The sequence below is a fragment of the Tamandua tetradactyla genome, chromosome 4 (genome assembly GCF_023851605.1).
Source record: "Tamandua tetradactyla isolate mTamTet1 chromosome 4, mTamTet1.pri, whole genome shotgun sequence".
Classification (NCBI taxonomy): Eukaryota; Metazoa; Chordata; class Mammalia; order Pilosa; family Myrmecophagidae; genus Tamandua; species Tamandua tetradactyla.
This window is the reverse complement of record NC_135330.1, coordinates 182,661,774-182,682,856: the sequence shown is the minus strand read 5'-3', so window position 1 is coordinate 182,682,856 and position 21,083 is coordinate 182,661,774. Positions and strand designations below refer to the sequence as shown.

Sequence of the window (21,083 nt, the reverse complement as noted above, 5' to 3'; positions counted from 1 at the left end):
ATAATGTTAATTCTGTGGTGTGTTTCTGTGACAATGAATGGACACTGTTTAGTGGAGGTTTGGTGTTTACTTTTTTGCCTTTAAGATAACAGAACTCCACTAGCTTAGATGAGTGAATGTGTACTAGATGTGAATAATGTTATGATCAAAATTAGACTTTGAGCCGAATAGAGTAGCTCGAGATTAGCCCGGCTGCGCGGAAAAGTTAGAGAAGGGACAAGAGGTTGACTGAGGCAGCAATTTGGGAGTGCGGCTGACCTGGTGCTGACCTTCTGCACCACATAGGACAGCCCTAGTTACAGAGGCCAAGGAACAGAGGGCAGAAAGCTGGGGACTGGCACAGAGTCTTAGAGCCCGCGGGAGTGCACAAATGGGAACTAGGGACTAGGAAGTAAGCCAGTCTGTGTTCCTTGAGTGCGCTACCCATACTAGTGCAGCCTTGTGACCTGCAACTCACCCCATACCCCATGCACCCGAACCATGTCACCTGCTCCCATTCCCCGTGCTCCAGGCGCCCCCACCCTACCAGCCCCCAGTGCAGGTACCTGCCCCACAGTCCGACCCCAAGTGCAGCCCAACACACCTCTCCAGCACCCCTCCCGAGCACTACCTCCCCCTCCCCGTTCCCTGCAGGCTGTTGCCAGTGCATAAAGGCTGCAGGTACTAACCTCCATACCTAGGCTACCCCTGTCCCCCTGCCCATAGTGTCACACAGCCTAACCCTGACCCCCCTGAGCTCTGCTCGTCAGTTTACGGCACTCCTAGACCCATGCATGTGCACAGGCCCCAATCACATCATTCATCTCTGGGAACATCAATTTATAGCAGTCCTACAACTGCACACGTGTACAGATCTCTGTCACACTTCCCAGCTCTGAAAAAGTGCTAACGTGCAGCCAGGTCACATCAGCCTCCAATCCATGAAGACATAGCGCCAACCTGCTGCCACCGCTTTATGCGTGTGCACAAAGGGCCCCATGCCTTAGACCAGCGCACAGCAAGGGTTTTGCCCTCCAGACTGGTACACCCACACAGCTACATCCTCCCTGGCTGCAGGGCGCCCACATTCACAAGCATCAGTGTAACATCCCCAACCTGCGTCTGTACCTACCCTGAAACAAATCACTGCAATATGTGCCCTACCCCGTACCCTGCTCCCTGCTGTACAACCATCCCGAAAACACAAGGCCATAGACTACTGAAAGAAGTCAACTCCCAAAGTAAATCAAGATATTTACATACCAGAAAGACAGCAAAAGGTCATGAAGCATATCACAATGCAGACAGATATAGTCCCACCTAATGACCAAATTAAAACAACAGAGGAGACATAGACGTTGGAACAACTACCAAACATGTTCATACAACTCTACTTAATAAAATAAGTGGGATAGCAAATGACATAAAGGAGATCAAAAAGACAGTAGAAGAGCATAAAGAGGAACTTGAAAGAATAAATAGAAAAATAGCAGATATCACAGAGATTAAAGACTCAGTTGACCAAATAAAAAACATACTAGAGGTACACAACACCAAATTTGAAGAGACAGAAGAAAAAATAAGTGATGTAGAGGACAGGATAACTAACTTCAAAGATTCAAAACAGCAAATGGCAAAGAAGATGGAAAAATTTGAATTGGATCTCAGGGAAATGATAGACAAAACAAAATGCACAAATATAAGAATCATTGGTGTCTCAGAAAGGGAAGAGAAAAATAAAGGGCTAGCAAGGGTAGTTAAGGATATAATGGGGGGAAACTTCCCAACCCTCATAAAGAACATAAATATATAAGTCAAAGAAGCCCAAAGAATTCCAAACAGAATAAATCCAAATAGGCCTTCCCCAAGGCACATACTAATCAGTCTGTCGATGTTGAAGAGAAGCAGAAAATCCTGAAACTGGCAAGAGAAAAAACAATCTACTACATACAAGGGAAACCAGATAAGAACTAAGTTCATACTACTGAACTAGCACCCTGGAGGCAAGAAGGCAGTGGTATGATATATTCAAGATCCTGAAAGAGGAAGACTTCCAGCCAAGAATTCTCTACCCAGCCAAATTGTCCTTTAAAACTGAGAGAGAGATTAAAGTTTTCACAGACAAAGTCCTGAAAGAATTTGTCAACAGGAGACAGGCTCTACAAGAAATACTAAAAGAAGTTCTGCTGGCTGAAAAAAAAAAAAAAAGACAGGCGAAGCAGGTCTGGAGGAGGGCACAAAATTGAAGAGTACTTGTAATGGTAATTTAAAGAATACAAATAGAAAGAGAGAAAAGAATATATAGATCTGACAAATAAAATAAATACATAAGGTGGATTCAAGAAATGCCTTATCAGTAATAACTTTTAATGTTAATGTACTAAACTGACCAATTAAAAAATACAGACTGGCTGAATGGATTAAGAAATATAATCTACCTATATGGTGCGTACAAGAGACTCATCTTAGACACAAGATTCCAAATAGATTGAAAGTGAAAGGATGGAAAAAAAATTTCTGTGCAAGTTGTAACCAAAAGAAAGCAGGAGTAGCTATACTAATATTGGATAAACTAGTCTTTAAATGTAAAAGCATTATAAGAGACAAAGAAGGACACTATATTCTAATTAAAGGGTCAATTCACCAAGAGGATATAACAATCATAAATGTTTATACTCCCAATCAAGGAGCTTCAAAGTACATGAGACAGACATTGGCAAAACTGAAAGGAGCTGTCCTAGTTTGCTAGCTGCTGGAATGCAATATACCAGAAGTGGAATGGCTTTTAAAAAAGGAAGTTTAATAAGTTGCTAGTTTACAGTTCTAAGACCGAGAAAATGTTCCCAATTACAACAAGTCTATAGAAATGTCCAATCAGAGGCATCCAGGTAAAGATACCTTGGTTCAAGAAGGCCAATGAAGGTCAGGGCTTCTCTCTTGGCTGGAAGGGCACATGGTGAACATGGCGTCATCTGCTAGCTTTCTCTCCTGGCTTCCAGTTTCTTGAAGCTCCCCGGCAGGCATTTTCCTTCTTCATCTCCAAAGGTCGCTGGCTCATGGACTGTCTGCTTCGTGGTGCTGCAGCATTATCTGCTCTCTCAGAGTCTCCTTCATTCTCCAAAATGTTTCCTCTTTTATAGGACTGTAGGAACTTACTAAGACCCACCCAGATGAGTGGAGACATGTTGTCACCTAATCCAGCTTAATAACCACCCTTGATTAAATCACATCTTCAGGGAGATGATCTGATTACAGTTTCAAACATACAGTATTAAATAGGGATTATTCTGCCTTTATGAAATGGGATTTTGATTAAAACATGGCTTTTTTAGGGTCCATACAGCCTTTCAAACCAGCAGAGGAGTGATAGATATTTCAACAATAATAGTAGGACACTTCAATGTACCACTCTCCTCTGTAGATAGAACAACCAGATAGAAGATCAGTGAGGAAATACAGAAGTTAAATAACTTGATAAATAAATTAGACCTAACAGACATATGTAGGCCATTGCACCCCAGAGCACAAGGATATACATTCTTCTCTAGTACTCATGGAACATTCTCCAGGATAGATCATATACTGCAGCACAAAACAGGTCTTTATTAATTTAAAAACATTGTAATTATTCAAAGCACTTTCTCTGATCATAATGGGATAAAGCTGGATCTCAGTAATCACCAAAGAATGAGAACATTCACAAATATACAGAGATTAAATAACATACTCTTCAACAACGAGTGGATCAAAGAAGTAATTGTTATAGAAATTCGTAGCTGTCTGGAGATGAATGAAAACAAGACTACAACATATCAGAATTTATGGGATATGGCAAAGACTGTGCTGAGAGGAAAATTTATTTCCCTAAATGCCTATATTAAAAAACAAGAAAGAGCAAAAATAGGGGACTTAACAGTACACTTGGAAGAACTTGAGAAAGAGCAGCAAACGAACTTCAAAGCAAACAGAAGAGAAATAGCAATGATTAAAGCAGAGATCAATGAATGGGAGAACAAAAGAACAATAGAAAGAATCAATAAAACCAAAAGTTGGTTCTTTGAGAAAATCAATAAAATTGATGGGCCACTAGCAAGACTGAAAAAGAAAAGAGAGAGGATGCAAATAAACAAAATCAGAAATGAGAAAGTGTGCATTACCACAGACCCTGAAGAAATAAAAGAATTTATAAGATGTACTATGAACAGCTATATGCCAACAAGCTAGACAACTTAGATGAAATGGATGAATTCCTGGAAACACACAAACAAGCTACACTGACTCAGGAAGAAATAGAAGATCTCAGCAAACAAATCACAACTAAAGAGATTCAATCAGTCATCAAAAATCTTCCTACAAAGAAAAGCCCAGGGCCAGATGGCTTCACAGGGGAATTTTATCAAACATTTTAGAAAGAACTAACACCAGTCCTGATCAAACTTTTTAAAAAACTTGAGGAAAAAGGAACTCTATCTAACTCATTTTATGAAGCTAATATTTTAATACCAAAACCAGGTAAAGATGCTGTAAGAAAGGAAAACTGAAGGCTAATCTCCCTAATGAACATAGATGCAAAAATTCTCAATAAAGTATTAGCAAATTGTATCCAACAACACATTAAAAGAATTATACACCACAACCAAGTGGGGTTTATACCATGAATGCAAGGATGGTTCGATAGAAGAAAATTAATTTAATACAGCACATTAACAAATTGAAAGGGAAAAATCACATGATCATCTTTGATTGATGCTGCAAAAGCATTTGACAAAATTCAGCATCCTTTTCTCATAAAAGCACTCCAAAAAATAGGAATCAAGTAACTACCTGAATATGATAAAGGGAATATATGAAGAACCGATAGCCAACATCGTACTCAATGGAGGGAGACTGAAAACTTTCCCCTTAAGATCAGGAAGAAGATAAGGGTGCCCACTATCACCACTATTATTCAACATTGTGCTAGAAGTTCTAGCTAGAGCAATCAGGCAGGACAAAGAAATAAAAGGCATCCAGTGGAAAGGAAGAAGTAAAACTCTTGTTATTTGCAGATGATACGATACTATACTTAGAAGATCCTGAGAAATCTACACCAAAGTTAGTTGAGCTAATAAACAAATTCAGCAAGGTGGCAGGATATAAAATTAATATGCAAAAATCTGACATTTCTATGCACAAGCAATGACCTTTGTCATTTGTCAAAAGGTGAAGAGGAAGCCAATTTAGTGGGACAAAATATTTAGAAATCACATATCGGACAAAGGTTTGATTTCCTGTATATACAAACAAAGCATACAACTCAACAACAAAAGAACAAACAAGCCAATTACAAATGGGCTAAAGATATGAATAGGCCAATTACAAAATGGGCAAAAGACATGAACAGACACTTCTCAGAAGAGGAAATACAAATAGCCAATATGCACATGAAAAGATGCTCAACTTCCCTGGCTTTTAGGGAATTGCAAATCAAAACCACAATGAGATATCATGTCACACCCAACAGAATGGCCATTTTCAATAAAACAGAAAATGACAAGTGCTGGAGAGAATGTGGAGAAAGAGGCACACTTAACCACTGTTGGTGGAAATGTAAAATGGTTCAACTGCTGGAAGCTAAGTATAGCTTTGTCATACGATCTGGCAATACTTTTGCTAGGTATTGATTCAGAGGGCATGAGGGCAAGGACACAAACAGACATTTGCACACTAGTGTTTATAGCAGCATTATTTACAGTTGCCAAGAGATGGAAAAAACCCAGAAGTCCATCAACAGAAGAGTGGCTAAACAAGCTGTGGTGTATACATAAAACGGAATATTATGCAGCTATAAGATAAAATAAAGTTATGATGTATATAACAACATGAATGGAACTTGGAGAACATTATGCTGAGTAAGATTAGCCAGAAACCAAACGACAAATACTGTATGGCCTCACTGATAAGAATTAACATTAATGAATGGACATGGAGAATTTCAGTTAAGAACAGAGAACATCAGGAGATAGAAATAGGGTAGATATTTGGGTAGTTGGAGCTGAAGGGATACAGACTGTGCAACAGGACTGATTGCAAAAATTCAGAAATGAATAGCATAATGTACCTAACTAATATGATGATGTTAGAACACTGAATGAAGCTGAATGTGAGAAAGAGGGAGGAGGACTGAGGGCCCAAATGAAATCAGAAGGAAAGATAGACGATAAAGACTGAGATGGTATAATCTAGGAAGGCCTAGCATATACAATGACAGTGACTAAATGTACAAACTAAAAAATATGTTTGCATGATGAAGAACAAAGGATTGTCAGTATTGTAGGGTGTTGAAAATAGATGGTAATTTGTATTTTAAAACTTTAACTTATGTGTGAGACTAAAGGAAAAAAATGTTTATTTGTTACAAAATTTGTATTTTGGCTAGTGCATCTCCTAAAATAACTTATAAGACACTTTAATTGAATACCATAAGTACGTGGAACCTTGAATACAGCGTGAGCTTTTGTAGATTTGTCCAGATTGCTGCCCCAATAAATCCCAGAGTGATTTCAACATTGATTTAAAAAGTATTTGCAAAGTGCCTTGGGGAATGATGAGAAAGAGGAAAAATTCATAGGTAGTGAGGACAACAAAATCAATTGGCCGAACCCTCAATCTTAGGGTTTGTTCATATGAAATTTATCCCCAGAAAGGGTAGGCTAAGCCTACTTAAATTTAGGCCTAAGAGTCAACCCCCAGAAAACTTTTGTTGCTCAAATGTGGCCTATCTCTCAGCCAACATGGCAAGGAAACTCACTGCCTTCCCTCTCACTACATGGGACATGAATCCCAGGGGTGTAAACCTCCCTGGCAACTTGGACAGACGTCCTAGAATGAGCTGGGACTCAGCATCAAGGGATTGAGAAAAGGGGGAAGAGACAAATGAGACAAAATGAAGTTTCAGTGGCTGAGAGATTTCCTGGAGATTCTTACACATTCCATAGATAACCCCTTTTTAGTTTAAGGTGTATTAAAGAAGCTAGAGGCAAGTGCCTGAAACTGAAGAGCTGTATTCCAGTAGCCGTGTTTCTTGAAGATGATCATATAATGATACTGCTTTTGCAAAGTGACTGTGTGGTTGTGGAAACCTTGTTCTGATGCTCCTTTTATCAACGGTATGGATAGATGAGTAAAAAATATAGATTAAAAATAAATGAATAATAGGGGAAACATGTTAAAATAAATTGGTTAGTGGGAAATACTAATGGTCAGTGAGAGCCAGGGGTAAGGAGTATGGTATGAATGAATTTTTTTCTTTTTTCTTTTTATTTCTTTTGCTGGAGTGATGTAAATATTCTGAGAAGTGATCATGGTGATGCATATACAACTATGTGATGATATTGTGAGCCATTGATTGCATACCAAGTATGGAATGTTCATACGTTAATAATGTTCATGTTGTATGTTGATTGGTTTTATTAAAAAAAACATAAAAAATGATATGAATAGGGATTTTTCTGAATAGCAAACACAAATGGCTCAAAAGCATATGAAGAGATGCTTATTTTCCTTGGCTATAAGGGAAATGCAGATCAAGACTTCAATGATCTACAACCTCACACCTATAAGAATGGGTGCTATTAAACAAACAGGAAAGTATTAATGTTGGAGAGGATGTGGAGAAACTGGGACACTTATGCACTGCTGGTGGGAATGTATAATGGTGCGGCCACTATGGAAGACTGTTTGGTGGTTCCTATGACCCAGCAATAGCACTACTTGGTATTTACCCAGAGGAGCTGAAAGCAGTGACACATAGCCATTTGCACACCAACGTTCATAGCAGCATTATTCACAAATCGCCAAAAGATGGAAACAAACCAAATGCCCATCAACAGACAAGTGGATCAACAAAATGTGGTACATACATACAATAGAATATTATGCAATAGTAAGACAAAATGACATCTTGAAGCACATGACAAGTTGGATGAGCCTTGAGGATATAATTCTGATTGAAATTAGCCAGACACAAAAGCATAGATACTATACGATTCCACTTTTATAATCAGCATAAAGGTCATATAATCAGAGACATATTCTAGAATGTAAGGGACTTAGAAATACATAGAAGCTAGAGATGGGTGAAGCAGTAGCTATTGAGGTTGAACGCCAATGTAGGGGAATAGATAGGAATGAGGGTGGTTCTCTAGTGGGTCTATAAGCAATAATACCATATTGAAGGTGAAAAATATTGAAAGGAGTTGTGTCCCTTTTATGTGTCCCACTGATTAACACTAGAAATGTGAATTAGTTCTTGCAAGAATTACTTGAAAGAGGTGATTCTTGTACAAAGAGTGTTTAAGTCCAGGGTACAGGGGATAAACAGCTATTGCATATGAGCTGTGTTCAAAAGAAAACCATCAGGACTACCACAGGAACAGCAGAAGTAAATAATGGGGGGTGGGGCACAAGATTTAAGAGGAGGTTTAGATTTCCTATTTGGCAAGGGTTTTCTTTTTTGGTTTTCTGTTTGTTGGTTTTCTTTCTCTTGGGAACAATGAAATTACCTAAAATTGAGAATGTTGATGGTCTGTGAAGTTTGGGCACTAAACATGATGCCCGATGAGTCAGATGGCTGAAGAATGCACTGACGGAGAAGTGGATTGGCAAATGAAGGTGTATACTTACGAACGAAGATTGTGCTGCTAGAAAAAGGAACAAAGTTGTGAGACACGCAGCGATGTGAATGAACATGTGGGACATTTGATGACAAAATAAACCAGAGGCAAAAGAAAAAGAATGGGATGGTCACCTTTAGAAAATGCTTATAAGCAAACAGGCGTAGATTGTAAGCTTTTAGAGCAGACACATTAAGTCTGGAGTGGTGATTATTATTTCTGTATTTTAAGAGGTTGTTTTGTATTTATAACCTGATATTTAGAGATAAGAACAAAGCTGAACAGATTGGGGTTAAAGTAATTCAGACATTGAGGTAAGGAAGACAGTTTCTATACTTTAGAACCACACATACTCTTTGACACCAATGGAAGAAAGACTTATTTGGTCTGGAACTGAAACTTTCTATAGTACGTAATCTAATTCAACCTATCTGTATAGCTCATTTGAACAGTGGAAACACAGGATGCCCAGAATAAGAAAGCGGTTCTTTAATCCTGTATGGATTATTGTAATGCCTGGATACATCCGAGAGTGTATCAAGCGGATAATAAAAAAATGTTGGGAAAGTCCCCTGAGGGATGGGAGAAAGACTATGAAACTATTAAACATTACCATCAGGGAATCCTCTGATACTGTGGCAAACTTTAGGGACACCCAAATCAATAGGCCTTACCATTTTTTTTTTTTTTTTTTTTACTCTTGTGAAGCTTATGTAGGTAGCATAGAAGCTTAGAATACCTATAGACATGCCTAAGAGTCATTTCTGGAGGACCTCTGTTGTTGCCCAGATGTGGCCTCAGTCTCTCTATGCCCAACTCTGCAAGTGAAATCATTACCCTCCCCCATATGTGGGACATGACATCCAGGAGGAAAGTCTTCCTGGCAACATGGGAGAGAACAACCAGAAATGAATCCAGACTTGGCACCTTGGGACCAACAAGTCCATCTTGACCAAAAGGGGGAAAAGAAATGTAACTAATAAAGTATCAGTGGCAGAGAGAAACTACTCTGGAGGTTGCTCTTACACAAATTTCAGTTAGACTTTGCTACCTCTCATAACCTGACAGTCCCCAACCAGGACCATTTCAGCCAATCCTAAAGAACACCTAGGGCAATATGTAAGATTCCACAAGGGTTCCATGCACTGGAGTAACTTTCCAGAAACCTACAACCAAGATGAGTTCCTGGTCCAGATAAGTCCTGAAATGTAACCCAGCCTCTCCAGAACATCACATAGTTCCATCTCCTTACCATATATTAGTGACAGACACTTCCAATATGAAAAATTTGGAATTGCCACAGCCCAAACACTCCTAAAGAGAGGGATGGAAAGATCAAAGTTGATTGTGGAGTTACACAGAGAAGATAGGATTTAACAAATGAATATGAATGGTGAATCATTAAATTGGTATCTCTTTTTGTCTCCAGTATTTTAAAACAGCTAGAAATAAAAACCTAAAATTGTGAAATTGTAACCCATGTCAAATTCTGGAATATGTTCTACAACTAATTGTGGTGTGTGTGCTTAGAAATTTATAACTTTTTTGTGTATATGTTATTTTGCACAAAAAAAAGAAGTAAAAAATGCCAATTGTGATGATAAAAAATATTTAAGCCCTCTAGCCTCCTGTGTTATGGAGCAGCTAGAAGGAAAAATATGAGAGAATTGTATGGTAGCCCATGACAAACTCTGGGATCTGTCCTGTAGCTACTTATTGAAAATTACTTTGAAAAGTATTGCTTTTTTATTTCTTTGCTTTGTATATATGTTATACTATACAATAAAAGTAGTTAAAAATAAAACAAAAATTAGGGAGCTCACCTTCTGCCTGCCCGCTGGCAGGAGGGAGGAGAGAATTGCAGCGTTGCTGCTCTGGGCCCTGATCTCAACTGGCCTCTGCTGCTGACGTTTGTAATGCAGACAGACTGTTTCCTTATTATACTTCCAAAGGCACAACATAATCTTCCAGCTGGCGGAAACAGTGGTTCACATAGAGAAAGGTGAGCTGACCCAGGAAGAAAAGGAGCTGCTGGAAGTCATTGGGAAAGAATGGAATGACTCCTCTAATGCATGCAGCCTGTAAAGGAAAAGTGGGTATGTGTAAATTACTCTTGCGACATGGATCTGATGTAGATTGTCATCAACATGAACATGGATACACAGCTCTTATGTTTGCTGTACTTTCTGGTAATAAAGATACATGGGTATGGTGGAAGCTGGTGCCAAGACAGATATTGTCAACTCTCTGGGAAAAACAACAGCTCAGATGGCAGCCTTTGTGGGTCAGCATGATTGTGTGATTATAATCAACAATTTCTTTCCTCAGGAGAGACTGGATTATTACACTAAACCCCAGGGACTGGATAAAGGGCCAAAACTACCCCCAATGTTGGCAGGCCCACTGCACAAAATCATCCTGTCAAGATCGTGATACTCATAAATGAGTATCCCCTGCTGGCAGAAGAAGCAGCCCTGAGTAAATGCTATAAGGTGATGGATTTGATCTGTGAAAAATATGTAAAACAAAGAGACATGAATGAACTATTGGCTGTGAAGATGCATTATATCAGCTGTATCTTTCAGAACCATTAACTTCATAAAAGAGGAGAGAATAAACTGGACAAATAAGCTGAATCAAAAGGTTGTTTGAAGACCGAGCTACTGAGGGCTTTCCAATCTATCAAGAAAACATCTTTATAGAAAGTATCAGGCAGTTTCCTTACTGTGAAGCTACCCTCCTCGAAAAGCTGGTGCAAAGCATTGTTCCTGTTGAAATTGGTTCTGACCTACTGCATTTTCCATAGTTACCCAGGCCATCACATGTCAGGTAGCTTTTGTGGATGTCCAATTTTGCACAACCTGTGGAGAAAAAGGAGCAAGCAAAAGGTGCTCTGTGTGCAAAACGGTAATATACTGCAATCAAACCTGCCAGAAAACACTTTGGTTTGCACATAAAAAAAATCTGTAAGAATCTAAAGGTCATTTATGAGAAGCAACAATTGGAGGCTGCCAAAGCAAAGAGTCAAGAGAGCAATGGCAAATTTGATGTCAATTCTAATTGTGTTAACGAAGGCCAGGTGCTGAAATGGGCATAACCAAAAGGTTTCCCACCCTAAAGAGTCTATGGAAGAGGAGAAAGCATCTCTTCAGAGCAATGCAGGAAAAGGCACAGGCTTCTCCTGCAGGTCCACAGGTCTCTGAGGAGTAAAAGTCATCGCAGGTGCCAGCTCAGATGGTACTGGGCCCTGGCAGGTAGCTGGAAATCTCAGGACCGTGTTCTCTCTGCTTAGTGACACCTGCACAGCTACTAAAGGCAGACCTCCACGTTTCATAAAGTATCTTTTGAGAAAAACTCTTTACCATGCCCTAATTTATGTTCTAAAGCAGATGAATATTCCTATGGAAAAAAAATTTTTTTTTCAAAATATAGGAGAAAACATTTCTATCCCTTTTTGAGGCCTGCCTTGCAGCAGTTGTTCTCAAAGGAAGATAAAACCCTTTAAGAAATAGAGGCTCTAGGGAACAAAGGGACAAGCACAGCAGGTGCCGGAGAAAGATTTTCTGAAAAGAAAAATGTTATAGTCACATTTTTAATGGGTAGTTAAAAGGATCATAACTTATGTGAATAAAATACATATAAATAGCATCTGCAGTAACAAAGTTCTGCTTATTGAGGTGCAATGTGATGAAGAAAATCTATGTGTTAAAGGATTTTGACGTAGTTTAGCTGATGGTAGTTTTATAGAGAAATTGTTCTAAGCAGTGTGAACTTGTAGTTACTGCAGTAACTTTTTATAATATTTGTATCTTCAGAAATGTCAAATACCTCAGAAGAAACTAAAGCATAGCCAGGGTTATCTCAGCCTGTGTATTAAAAAAGATGATTCGGGGATTTTTTTTTTGCTTCCACTTTCTCTTGCCCACAGGATTATTTTTTTCTTTAATTTTTATTAATAAAACCAATCAACATATAATATGAACATTCTTTTTTCATCACATAGTTGTATATTCATCATCATAATTTCTTAGAACATTTGCACTGATTCAGAAAAAGAAAACAAAAAAATTCATATATACCATATCCTTACCACTCCCTTTCATTGATCACTAGCTTTTCAATCTACTAAAGTTATTTTAACATTTGTTCCCCCTATTATTTATTTATTTTTAATCCATATGTTTTACTCATCTCTCCATAAGGTAGATAGAAGAAGCATCAGACACAAGGTTTTCACAATCACATAGTCACACTGCGAAAGCTATATCATACGATCATCTTCAAGAAACATGGCTACTAGAACAGAGCTCTACATTTTCAGGCAGTTCCCTCCAGCCTCTCTGTTACACCTTAACTAAAAAGGTGATATCTATTTAATGCATAAGAATAACCTCCAAGATAACCTCTCGACTCTTTTTGGAATCTCTCATCTATTGACACTTTATTTTGTCTCATTTCTCTCTTCCCTTTCAGTCGAGAAGGTTTTCTCAGTCTCTTGGTGCTGAGTCCCAACTCATTCTAGGATTTCTGTCCCACGTTGCCTGGAAGGTCTACACCCCTGGGAGTCATGGCCCATGCAGAGTGGGGGAGGTCAATGAGTTTGCTTGTCATGTTGGCTGAGAGAGAGAGTGGCCACATCTGAGCAACAAAAGAGGTTCTCTTGTGGGTGACTCTTAGGCCTAATTTTAAATAGGCTTACCCTATCCTTTTTGGGGTTAAGTTCATATGAACAAACCCCAAGAATGGGGGCTCAGTCTGTTGCTTTGGTTGTCCCCATTGCTTGTGAGCATATCAAGAATTCTCTACTTGGGGAAGTTGAATTTTCCCCCTTTCTCACTATTCCCCCAAGCGTACTTTGCAAATACTTTTTTATTCACTGTTCACGTTTTTCTGGGATTTAATCGAGGCATCACTCTGGACAAAGTTACAAAATCTCATGCCCTACTCAAGGGTCCGTGTACTTATGGTGTTCAATTAAGCTGTGATTCGGGAGGTTTTTTATTAAATAATTGCTAAACATACAATTATTGTAAGACTAATTTGTATGCCATAGTCCCATCTGAAAAACTGTTATCTTTCTGGAAACTTTTCAGGTGGCTTTTCCTGTCCAGAAACTGATTTACAGCTTTCATTTAGAGGGTGTCCTAGTATCAGTTTTTAGAGTATCTAAATATAATATCTGCAATATTTATACAGAACTAGAGAATGTAGTATCTGGTGATAGTACTGTGTTTCAGTCTTTCTTGTGTTGATTGTAAAATAAATTGCCAACTAATATGAACAACTCAAAAATAAAACATAAAAAAATTAGACTTTGTACACTAAGTACTAAATTATACCTTTTTATAAATAATAATAAAAGGCACCAAATTTCCTTCATCTTTTCTAATCTTGCTGAATGAAACATGCTCATGATAGAATTGATGTCTGAAGTAAGACCTTGTATACATATTGAAGAATAGTGTCAAACCATAGAGGTAACTTTATGGGGACACATCTGAACCATTAGGTAAATGCTCATTTATCATTCCTAGAATTAGAATGATTTAGAAGTTGAAAACTCTTTGGAGATCTCATAGTCAATTTCCAGTTGAGAATAGTCTTGGACCCTGTAAATGAAGTGATTAGTCCTAGATCATATCATTGTTACATATGTCCCTCAAGTTTTTTTAAAACAAAAGTGGAAATTTTTTTAGTAAATGAGCCAACAGTTAGCATAGAAGGGGAAAAGATATGACCATGAGTATTTGGAGTCATTATAGGAAATAGGTACTTGCAAAATATTTGGAAGGATTGATGGAAGTAGCTCTAGGCTGGGCCAACTAAAAATGACTTCCAGAACCATAGTGTACAACCTTCCTTTCAAGGAATCTTCTACCTTTTCCATGCTCCTTCATCTGCTTGTTGGAGGATCATATCATCTTAGCTGCAGCCTGGAAATCTGGAAGCCCTGTCCGAACTGATTGTTCCAGAGCTGCACTACACCTGTTAGGTCTGTATCAGCAACATGGCTGCCTCATGCTGAGTGTCTCGGGTTTGAGTTTGAGTTTCATGTGTATTCATCTGATTGGAGGACCCTAAATTACATCTCACACCCTAGCTGTAAAGAAATCTGGAAAATGCACATTTTAGTTTTCTAGTATCTGCATATAGGAAAGCATGTAATTAGGAATTTGGAACAGATCATCAGCAAGTCAACCTACTGCTTTTGTTGACTGTACTTTAACCTCTTGCTTCCTGCTCATTTTCTTCTCTCTTGACTTCATTTCTCCTTTATATTTTGCCTAACTGTAGTAGTTAGGTTCAAGCGTCAACTTGGCCAGTTGATGGTACCCAGTTGTTCTATTTCAGTGGACTTAAAACAACATGTGAATTTTATCTGTAGCTGATTATGTCTGCAGTCGGCTAAGGGGAGTGCCCTCTGCAGTGAGTGAGGCTTAAAAGTAGAAGACAGAAAAGAAAGAAACAACTTACCACAGCTCCAACGAGCTCAGCACAGCTCAGCACAATGCAGCTTAGAGCTCAGAGCCAGCTCAGAACCAGACGTTTGGAGATACAGAAAGAAGCTGCCCTGGGGAAAGCCATTTGAACCCAGAAACCTGGAGAGAAGCCCAGCATACATCACTGTGTGCCTTCCGATGTGATAGAGGAACTCAAATGAAAGCTACCTGCCTTTCCTCTAAAGAGCTATAAATTTGTACCTAAATAAATCCCCTTTATGAAAGCCAGTCCATTTCTGGTGTATTGCATTCCAGCAGTCTTAGCAAACTAATATACTAACCTTAACAATAAATAGCAGTGTGGGTAATAGCAAAAATAATAAGATGGAAAAAAGTGAGGTTAGCCCAGATTTATTTTTCCTCATAAAGAAACATTTATTATGAAGAATAATAATGAATTAAGGTTTAACTGCTCATATTTATGAGTTTTTTTTATCCTATTTTATTTCTTCTAAAGTACATATTTTTTTCATATTCAACTTTTTGGAATGTATCTTAATGTCATTGTCAGGTAGCAGTCCTGATGTCATTATTGCCTATGTATTTGTGAACTTGGTGATAACTATTCTTAGTGACACTTGAATTGGGTTATTGTACATTGTTGATAGTACATTTTTGTGTCAACCACAGGTGAGATTAATCTTCCTCAAAAAGATTACATTGTGATTCTATATTGAAATGAAAAGCTTGTATTTGCAGAAAGGCATAGAAACAGCAGGGGAACATAAATCTGAAATTAATGAAACAAATAATTATTATTGTAAGAATGACCAAAATTCTATTTCTCCATATAAAGCAGTACTAAGTGCTTTACATTACAGAAGAAAAGGAAGATTAAAGAACTGAAGATGTGCTAAATGTTGTGGTATACATAAAATAGGATTGCCTGTCTAAGGAACGCCACATGATGCATTGAAGGCTGGAGAAATTGTCAGGTTCCTTGGAGGTGACTAATTTATGTATTGTTGCAGGATTGAGACATTTCGTCCTTTTTTTTGGCAGCTGTTTCTTTTTTTGTGTGATACACATTGATGAATTTTACAATTGACAGAGTTTTAGATTGAGGAAATATGATAGTTTAGAAAGTTAAACATTTTCTCTTTAACAGTTTATCTTTTTGCATATGTGCTATTTTGTATATATGGATGCATAAGTAGTCCTTAATAATTTTACATACAAAAATTCTCTATGCATAGTTTAGGTGTTTACAGATGCCTTTTTGTTTTTGTTTTTAAATGGGAGTGGCTAGTTATCAGCATAGATGCTGGAGATAGGTTGCCTGGGTTAGTCCTGTCTGTACCAGTAGGGACTAGAGCTTCAGGCTAATTTCTGCCTCATTCTTACCATATGGGAAATTGGGATGATACTAGTACTTGCCTCATAGGGTTGTTATCAGGATTAAGTATATGTAAGAGTACTTAGAACAGTGCTTGGCTCATGGTAAGCAACATGTAAATATTTATACTCATCATCACCATTGTAATTAGTGTTGTTATTACTACTTGCCTAGTGATATAAGGAAGACTTCCAGATGATGTTTGGAGGAGAACCTTAGAGGTGATTAAAGAATTTAGAAGCAATGATTCTTTGATTCCTTAGCCTTGAGTAAAATAAATCAGATAGATAATTTGATAACACCACTTTTGAATATAGTATCAGTTATAAATACAAGCTCAGAGAGATGATTTGAAATTGTGAAGCGTTTGTTTTACAGTATTTTAAAAAAAGAAGTATATATAATTTTTAGCTATACACAGTACTTTCTGTGGGTACATATGTAGCCTGATGAGCAGATGCTTCTTAAGAATTTTTTTTGAAAAACAGTAGATTAAATAATTTTTCAAGATTTAATCCATACAGTCTTTCTTCCAAGAAAGAAAATCTAAGGCAATTTGTTGCAAAATCTGAAGATGGTTGGATTTATAAAAAGTAGGATCATTTAGCCTTTTATTCTGTCCTTAGTAATATGCCTTTTCTTCAGTATAAAACAGAAGCAGGGACTGTGGTTAACGTTTTTATAGAAGAAAGTGGATGGGTTTTTTTTCCTCTTTGAGTATTTCAAAACATGATGGATTTCTTTCAGTATACACTGATTTTCTCAAATTTCTCCAAAGCATGCATTTAAGAAGCATTATGTCAATAATGAAATTAAGTGTCCTACTTGTAATTTGAAGTCTTCATTTAGGTGGTGATGGTAAATAATCTTAAACATGGTATCTGTTCTCTGAAAAAGAAAGTTTATAAATCAATCTTGAAGTTCTTTTAACAACCTTTAGAGGGCACTAAAGAATTACAAATGAATCTTAACGTTCAGATCCTAAATAAACTAAAGGAAATAATGGCCATTCTTAATTTTGTTTGTAAAACTATGCACTGTTGAAGTTAATCTAGCAGGAGATAAGAATTTATTTATGAACTCATTGAACTTGAATGCAAATGTTGCTTTGATTTGGGATACTTATAATTATATAGTTATTTGTGGGCCAACCATAAAAATAAAAGCACTGTAGCTAAGCATGTTTTAAATATACTTAGTGCTCTGGATAAAGAAATCAAATATTTTGGAAGTAATTTTTATTTTTTAAGGACTGAATGAGTGAATTGGGCTTGGTGAATTAAATCTGTTTGAGAAATGAGCTTTTACCTTTATCTTCCTGTGGATTGCCAATTTGTTAGTTTTCTTGCCTGAGGGCCCTGTGTTAGTGCTGCCCCCTTTTTAAAAAATTAATTCCACCCACTTCAAATGTTGGCATTATTGAATTCTGTTATTATTCATTTGTAAATGAAAACTCTTCTACTTCCTTGAAATTAAATGCCTCTTTTTTTGTCTTTTGAAATTTAGTTTTTAAACATCTTTTGTTAGTAGTCACACACTTCACTTAGGTTTTGTTAAGGAAGAATATAAAAGTAATCATACTCTCTCTTTTCTTATGAGAAAAGTGCTGGTGTATAATGTTGTTACCACTCCTTTTTTGTCTTTGTCTACTTGAAGATTCTCTGGCTTCTGTGCATTAGAATAATCTCCCTTTCCCGACCCTTCTGTGTTTTAGATTTCCAGCTCCTTTGTGAAGCCCAGACATCTGGAAACCAGTTAATGTCCTCCTTCCATATACTTTTTTCCTTATTTTCCAAATATACAGCTCATACTTTTCAGACTGTATATAAAATCAGAATATTTATGACTTGTTAATATATACCTTTGTTCAGCATTTGTACAATCTATATTTTTTATGCTTGTTTATCATTTGTTTAAGAATGTAAATTTTTGTTTTATAATAATATCTCTTCCTTTCTCTCTCTCCCTCTTCTTATCTCACTCCTCCTCTCCCTCCCTCCTCTCCCTCCCTCCCTCCCTCCCTCCCTCCCTCCTTCTTGCTGTTTCTCTCCCCCCTTTTCCCTTTTTCTTTCTCTACTGACCAAATAGTATGCATTGCCATTCTTATTTTTACACACCGGTTTTTATATCTTTCACGTGCTTATTATTCTGTTAGAAGGGACTAGAACTGATTTCTTGAAGCGGTAGTAAAAAAGCTAAATCTGGCCCATATTAAAGTTTTCTTGTAATCATTCCTCTGATGGACTTATCTTTGATTTGATCCATCTCATACATAATATTCCGGTATAGTCTTTGAATGAAAAATGAAAAGTATGAGCAGAGAACTGTTCTTTGGTGGCCTTCAAACCTTTTGATGGTTTTTAACCTCATAAAGAATAAAAGCTGAGTCTGAACTCATCCTTAACCTCTTTCAAAGGATCATATTTCTCTCAGGTGATGAGGTCATATTTCAGTTCCTTAAAGAAATGTCATTTTTGTCTCCAACAGCTAGGGAAGAGTAAATGTTTCATGCTCACTAGACAGACTAATTGTAAAGAGACCATGACATAAATCTTGTATTTATTCAAGATACTGCATTATTTTAAAATAATTTTTTTGTGTTTAACCTTCAAATACAATTTTTCTTTTGTTTCATACCATTCCTTATTAGGTTCTTAAAATTCTATGAAGTAATAGAATACTGTTTGATTAGATAGCAAATCCTTGTCTAGCTCAAATGATATAGAAATTAAGTATAGAGTTGTTCCCTATTTTAAAGGGTCAAGAATTGAAACTAGTCATTTAAAAAAAAATAGGTCATAGATATTGGAGGAATAGCATTGTGTTGGTTTTAAATGTATATCCATTTTATATTTAATATAACTTTTTGGCTTCTCTTACAGAATTCTCTGGGGTGCTGCATCAGTGTCACATCCTGGCATCTGAAATGGTCCATTTCATTCATCAAATGCAGTATTACATTACATTTGAGGTATATTTTAATCACCCTGTTTATTTTAAATAAGTCATGTTTTATACTTTTACATGGTATATTTTCTAAAAGATACTATTTTATATTAGTAAGAACACAACCTTAACCAAAAGTTTTGAATTGTTTCCTAGGTACTTGAGTGTTCTTGGGATGAACTTTGGAACAAAGTACAGCAGGCTCGAGATTTGGATCACATTATTGCAGCACATGAGGTTTTCTTAGATACCATCATTTCTCGATGTCTACTGGACAGTGATTCTAGAGTAAGACTGTTAATTGTTTACAGCCCTTAAAAGGAATAATATTCTTCTTCTTGGGTTTTCCTGTCAAATGGAGAGTCTTAGAAATTACTTGTTGAAGACATATTAGTAATAATTAAACAATTTGATTGTAAGTTTGATGTTTGAGATATACTCTTTTTGATTAGAATTGGAAGAATAAGGATGAAACAAGAATGTGCTCTAAAATGTCTAAAATGTGTATATATGGTAACAAATAATAGTACCTGTTCATCTCCTAGGTGTAATATTATCCTATTGTATTGTTCAAATAGGAAGAGGTTGTTTTAAATCTGTCTTCTTTGATGGACCAGTTAATCATCAATGATAGTTTTGAGTTGGGGAAAGGTAATATCTGAACAAAATACACTAAGCAAGGCATATTGTAAGACAAATTGTAACCTGTATTAAAATTCATTAGAATGGTTTAAGAAATGTAGAACTCTCTGTTATCTTTTTATTTTCTTAAGCCAAGGCTATAGCTCATCCTCAGTATGATAAAGTTCCAAATAGGACATTTTTCCTAGACATGAGGAATTCCTAGACGTAGCTTTTTGACCCTCGTATTCTTATGTTTTAAAAGGGCCTGATAGGGCAGTACAGTGGTGGCTCAGTGACAGAATTTTCACCTGTCATGCTGGAGACCTGGATTCGATTTCCCTTGCCTGCTCATGTAAAAAAAGGCCTGATACTAGTCACTCTAACAGATTTATGAGTTAAATTATACAATTTCCATAAAATATCTATCATAGTTGCTGCACATAATTGTTAGCTGTTATTAAATAATTAAAAGCCATTGTGTGTGTGTATTTTACAGAGGTACTTGGAATCTTTACATTTAATGTCTTTTCAATTTCCCACAAATCTACTTTACCTTTGCAGTTCTAATTAGCTAGAGTGTTCTAGTAAACTTTTTTTGTTTGTTTTTGAATGCTAAGTTATAGATGGACCAATACTGCCAAGTCTGTCTGTTTCTTAGAAAACAATCTATTTAGCATGGAGTTTTCAATGGTTATTAAAAGTATAGTTGTAATAATATTATAATAGGTTTTATAGCTTTTTTACCAAGCAAAATGAATATATTCCAATCCTGTTCTTACTTTTGATCATTATGTAACAACCTTTTGACAATTCAGATCCACATTTCTATCATCAAAAAGCAGATAGTATTTTTTAAATTAACTGTGATAATATATTTTTCATTTCACATTTTGTAGATGGCCTCAAACAGTGGCCGAACCTGTTAATTGGTTATTGTTCTAAAGAAGAGCTAAATATTAATTATTCCAAAACCCAAATTCTGGTTTGGGAATATATAGGGAAATTGCATAGTGACATAAAATTGCACAACTAATAATGTTCAGC

The 21,083-nt window shown here is 36.8% G+C and overlaps 1 protein-coding gene and 1 pseudogene across 4 annotated transcripts in view; both read left to right on the top strand.

Moving 5' to 3' along the window:
- TUBGCP3 (tubulin gamma complex component 3) overlaps positions 1–21,083 on the top strand; it is a 149,411-nt gene that overhangs the window by 106,999 nt on the left and 21,329 nt on the right. For 3 of the 4 annotated variants that reach the window (XM_077158701.1, XM_077158700.1, XM_077158702.1), the window contains exons 18-19: positions 19,352–19,440; positions 19,572–19,703. In XM_077158701.1, coding sequence (XP_077014816.1) covers positions 19,352–19,440; positions 19,572–19,703 — 221 coding nt within the window. The remainder of the gene's footprint in view (positions 1–19,351; positions 19,441–19,571; positions 19,704–21,083) is intronic. The other variant, XM_077158703.1, reaches the window with a different exon arrangement.
- LOC143679663 (ankyrin repeat and MYND domain-containing protein 2 pseudogene) lies at positions 8,578–12,610 on the top strand (annotated as a pseudogene).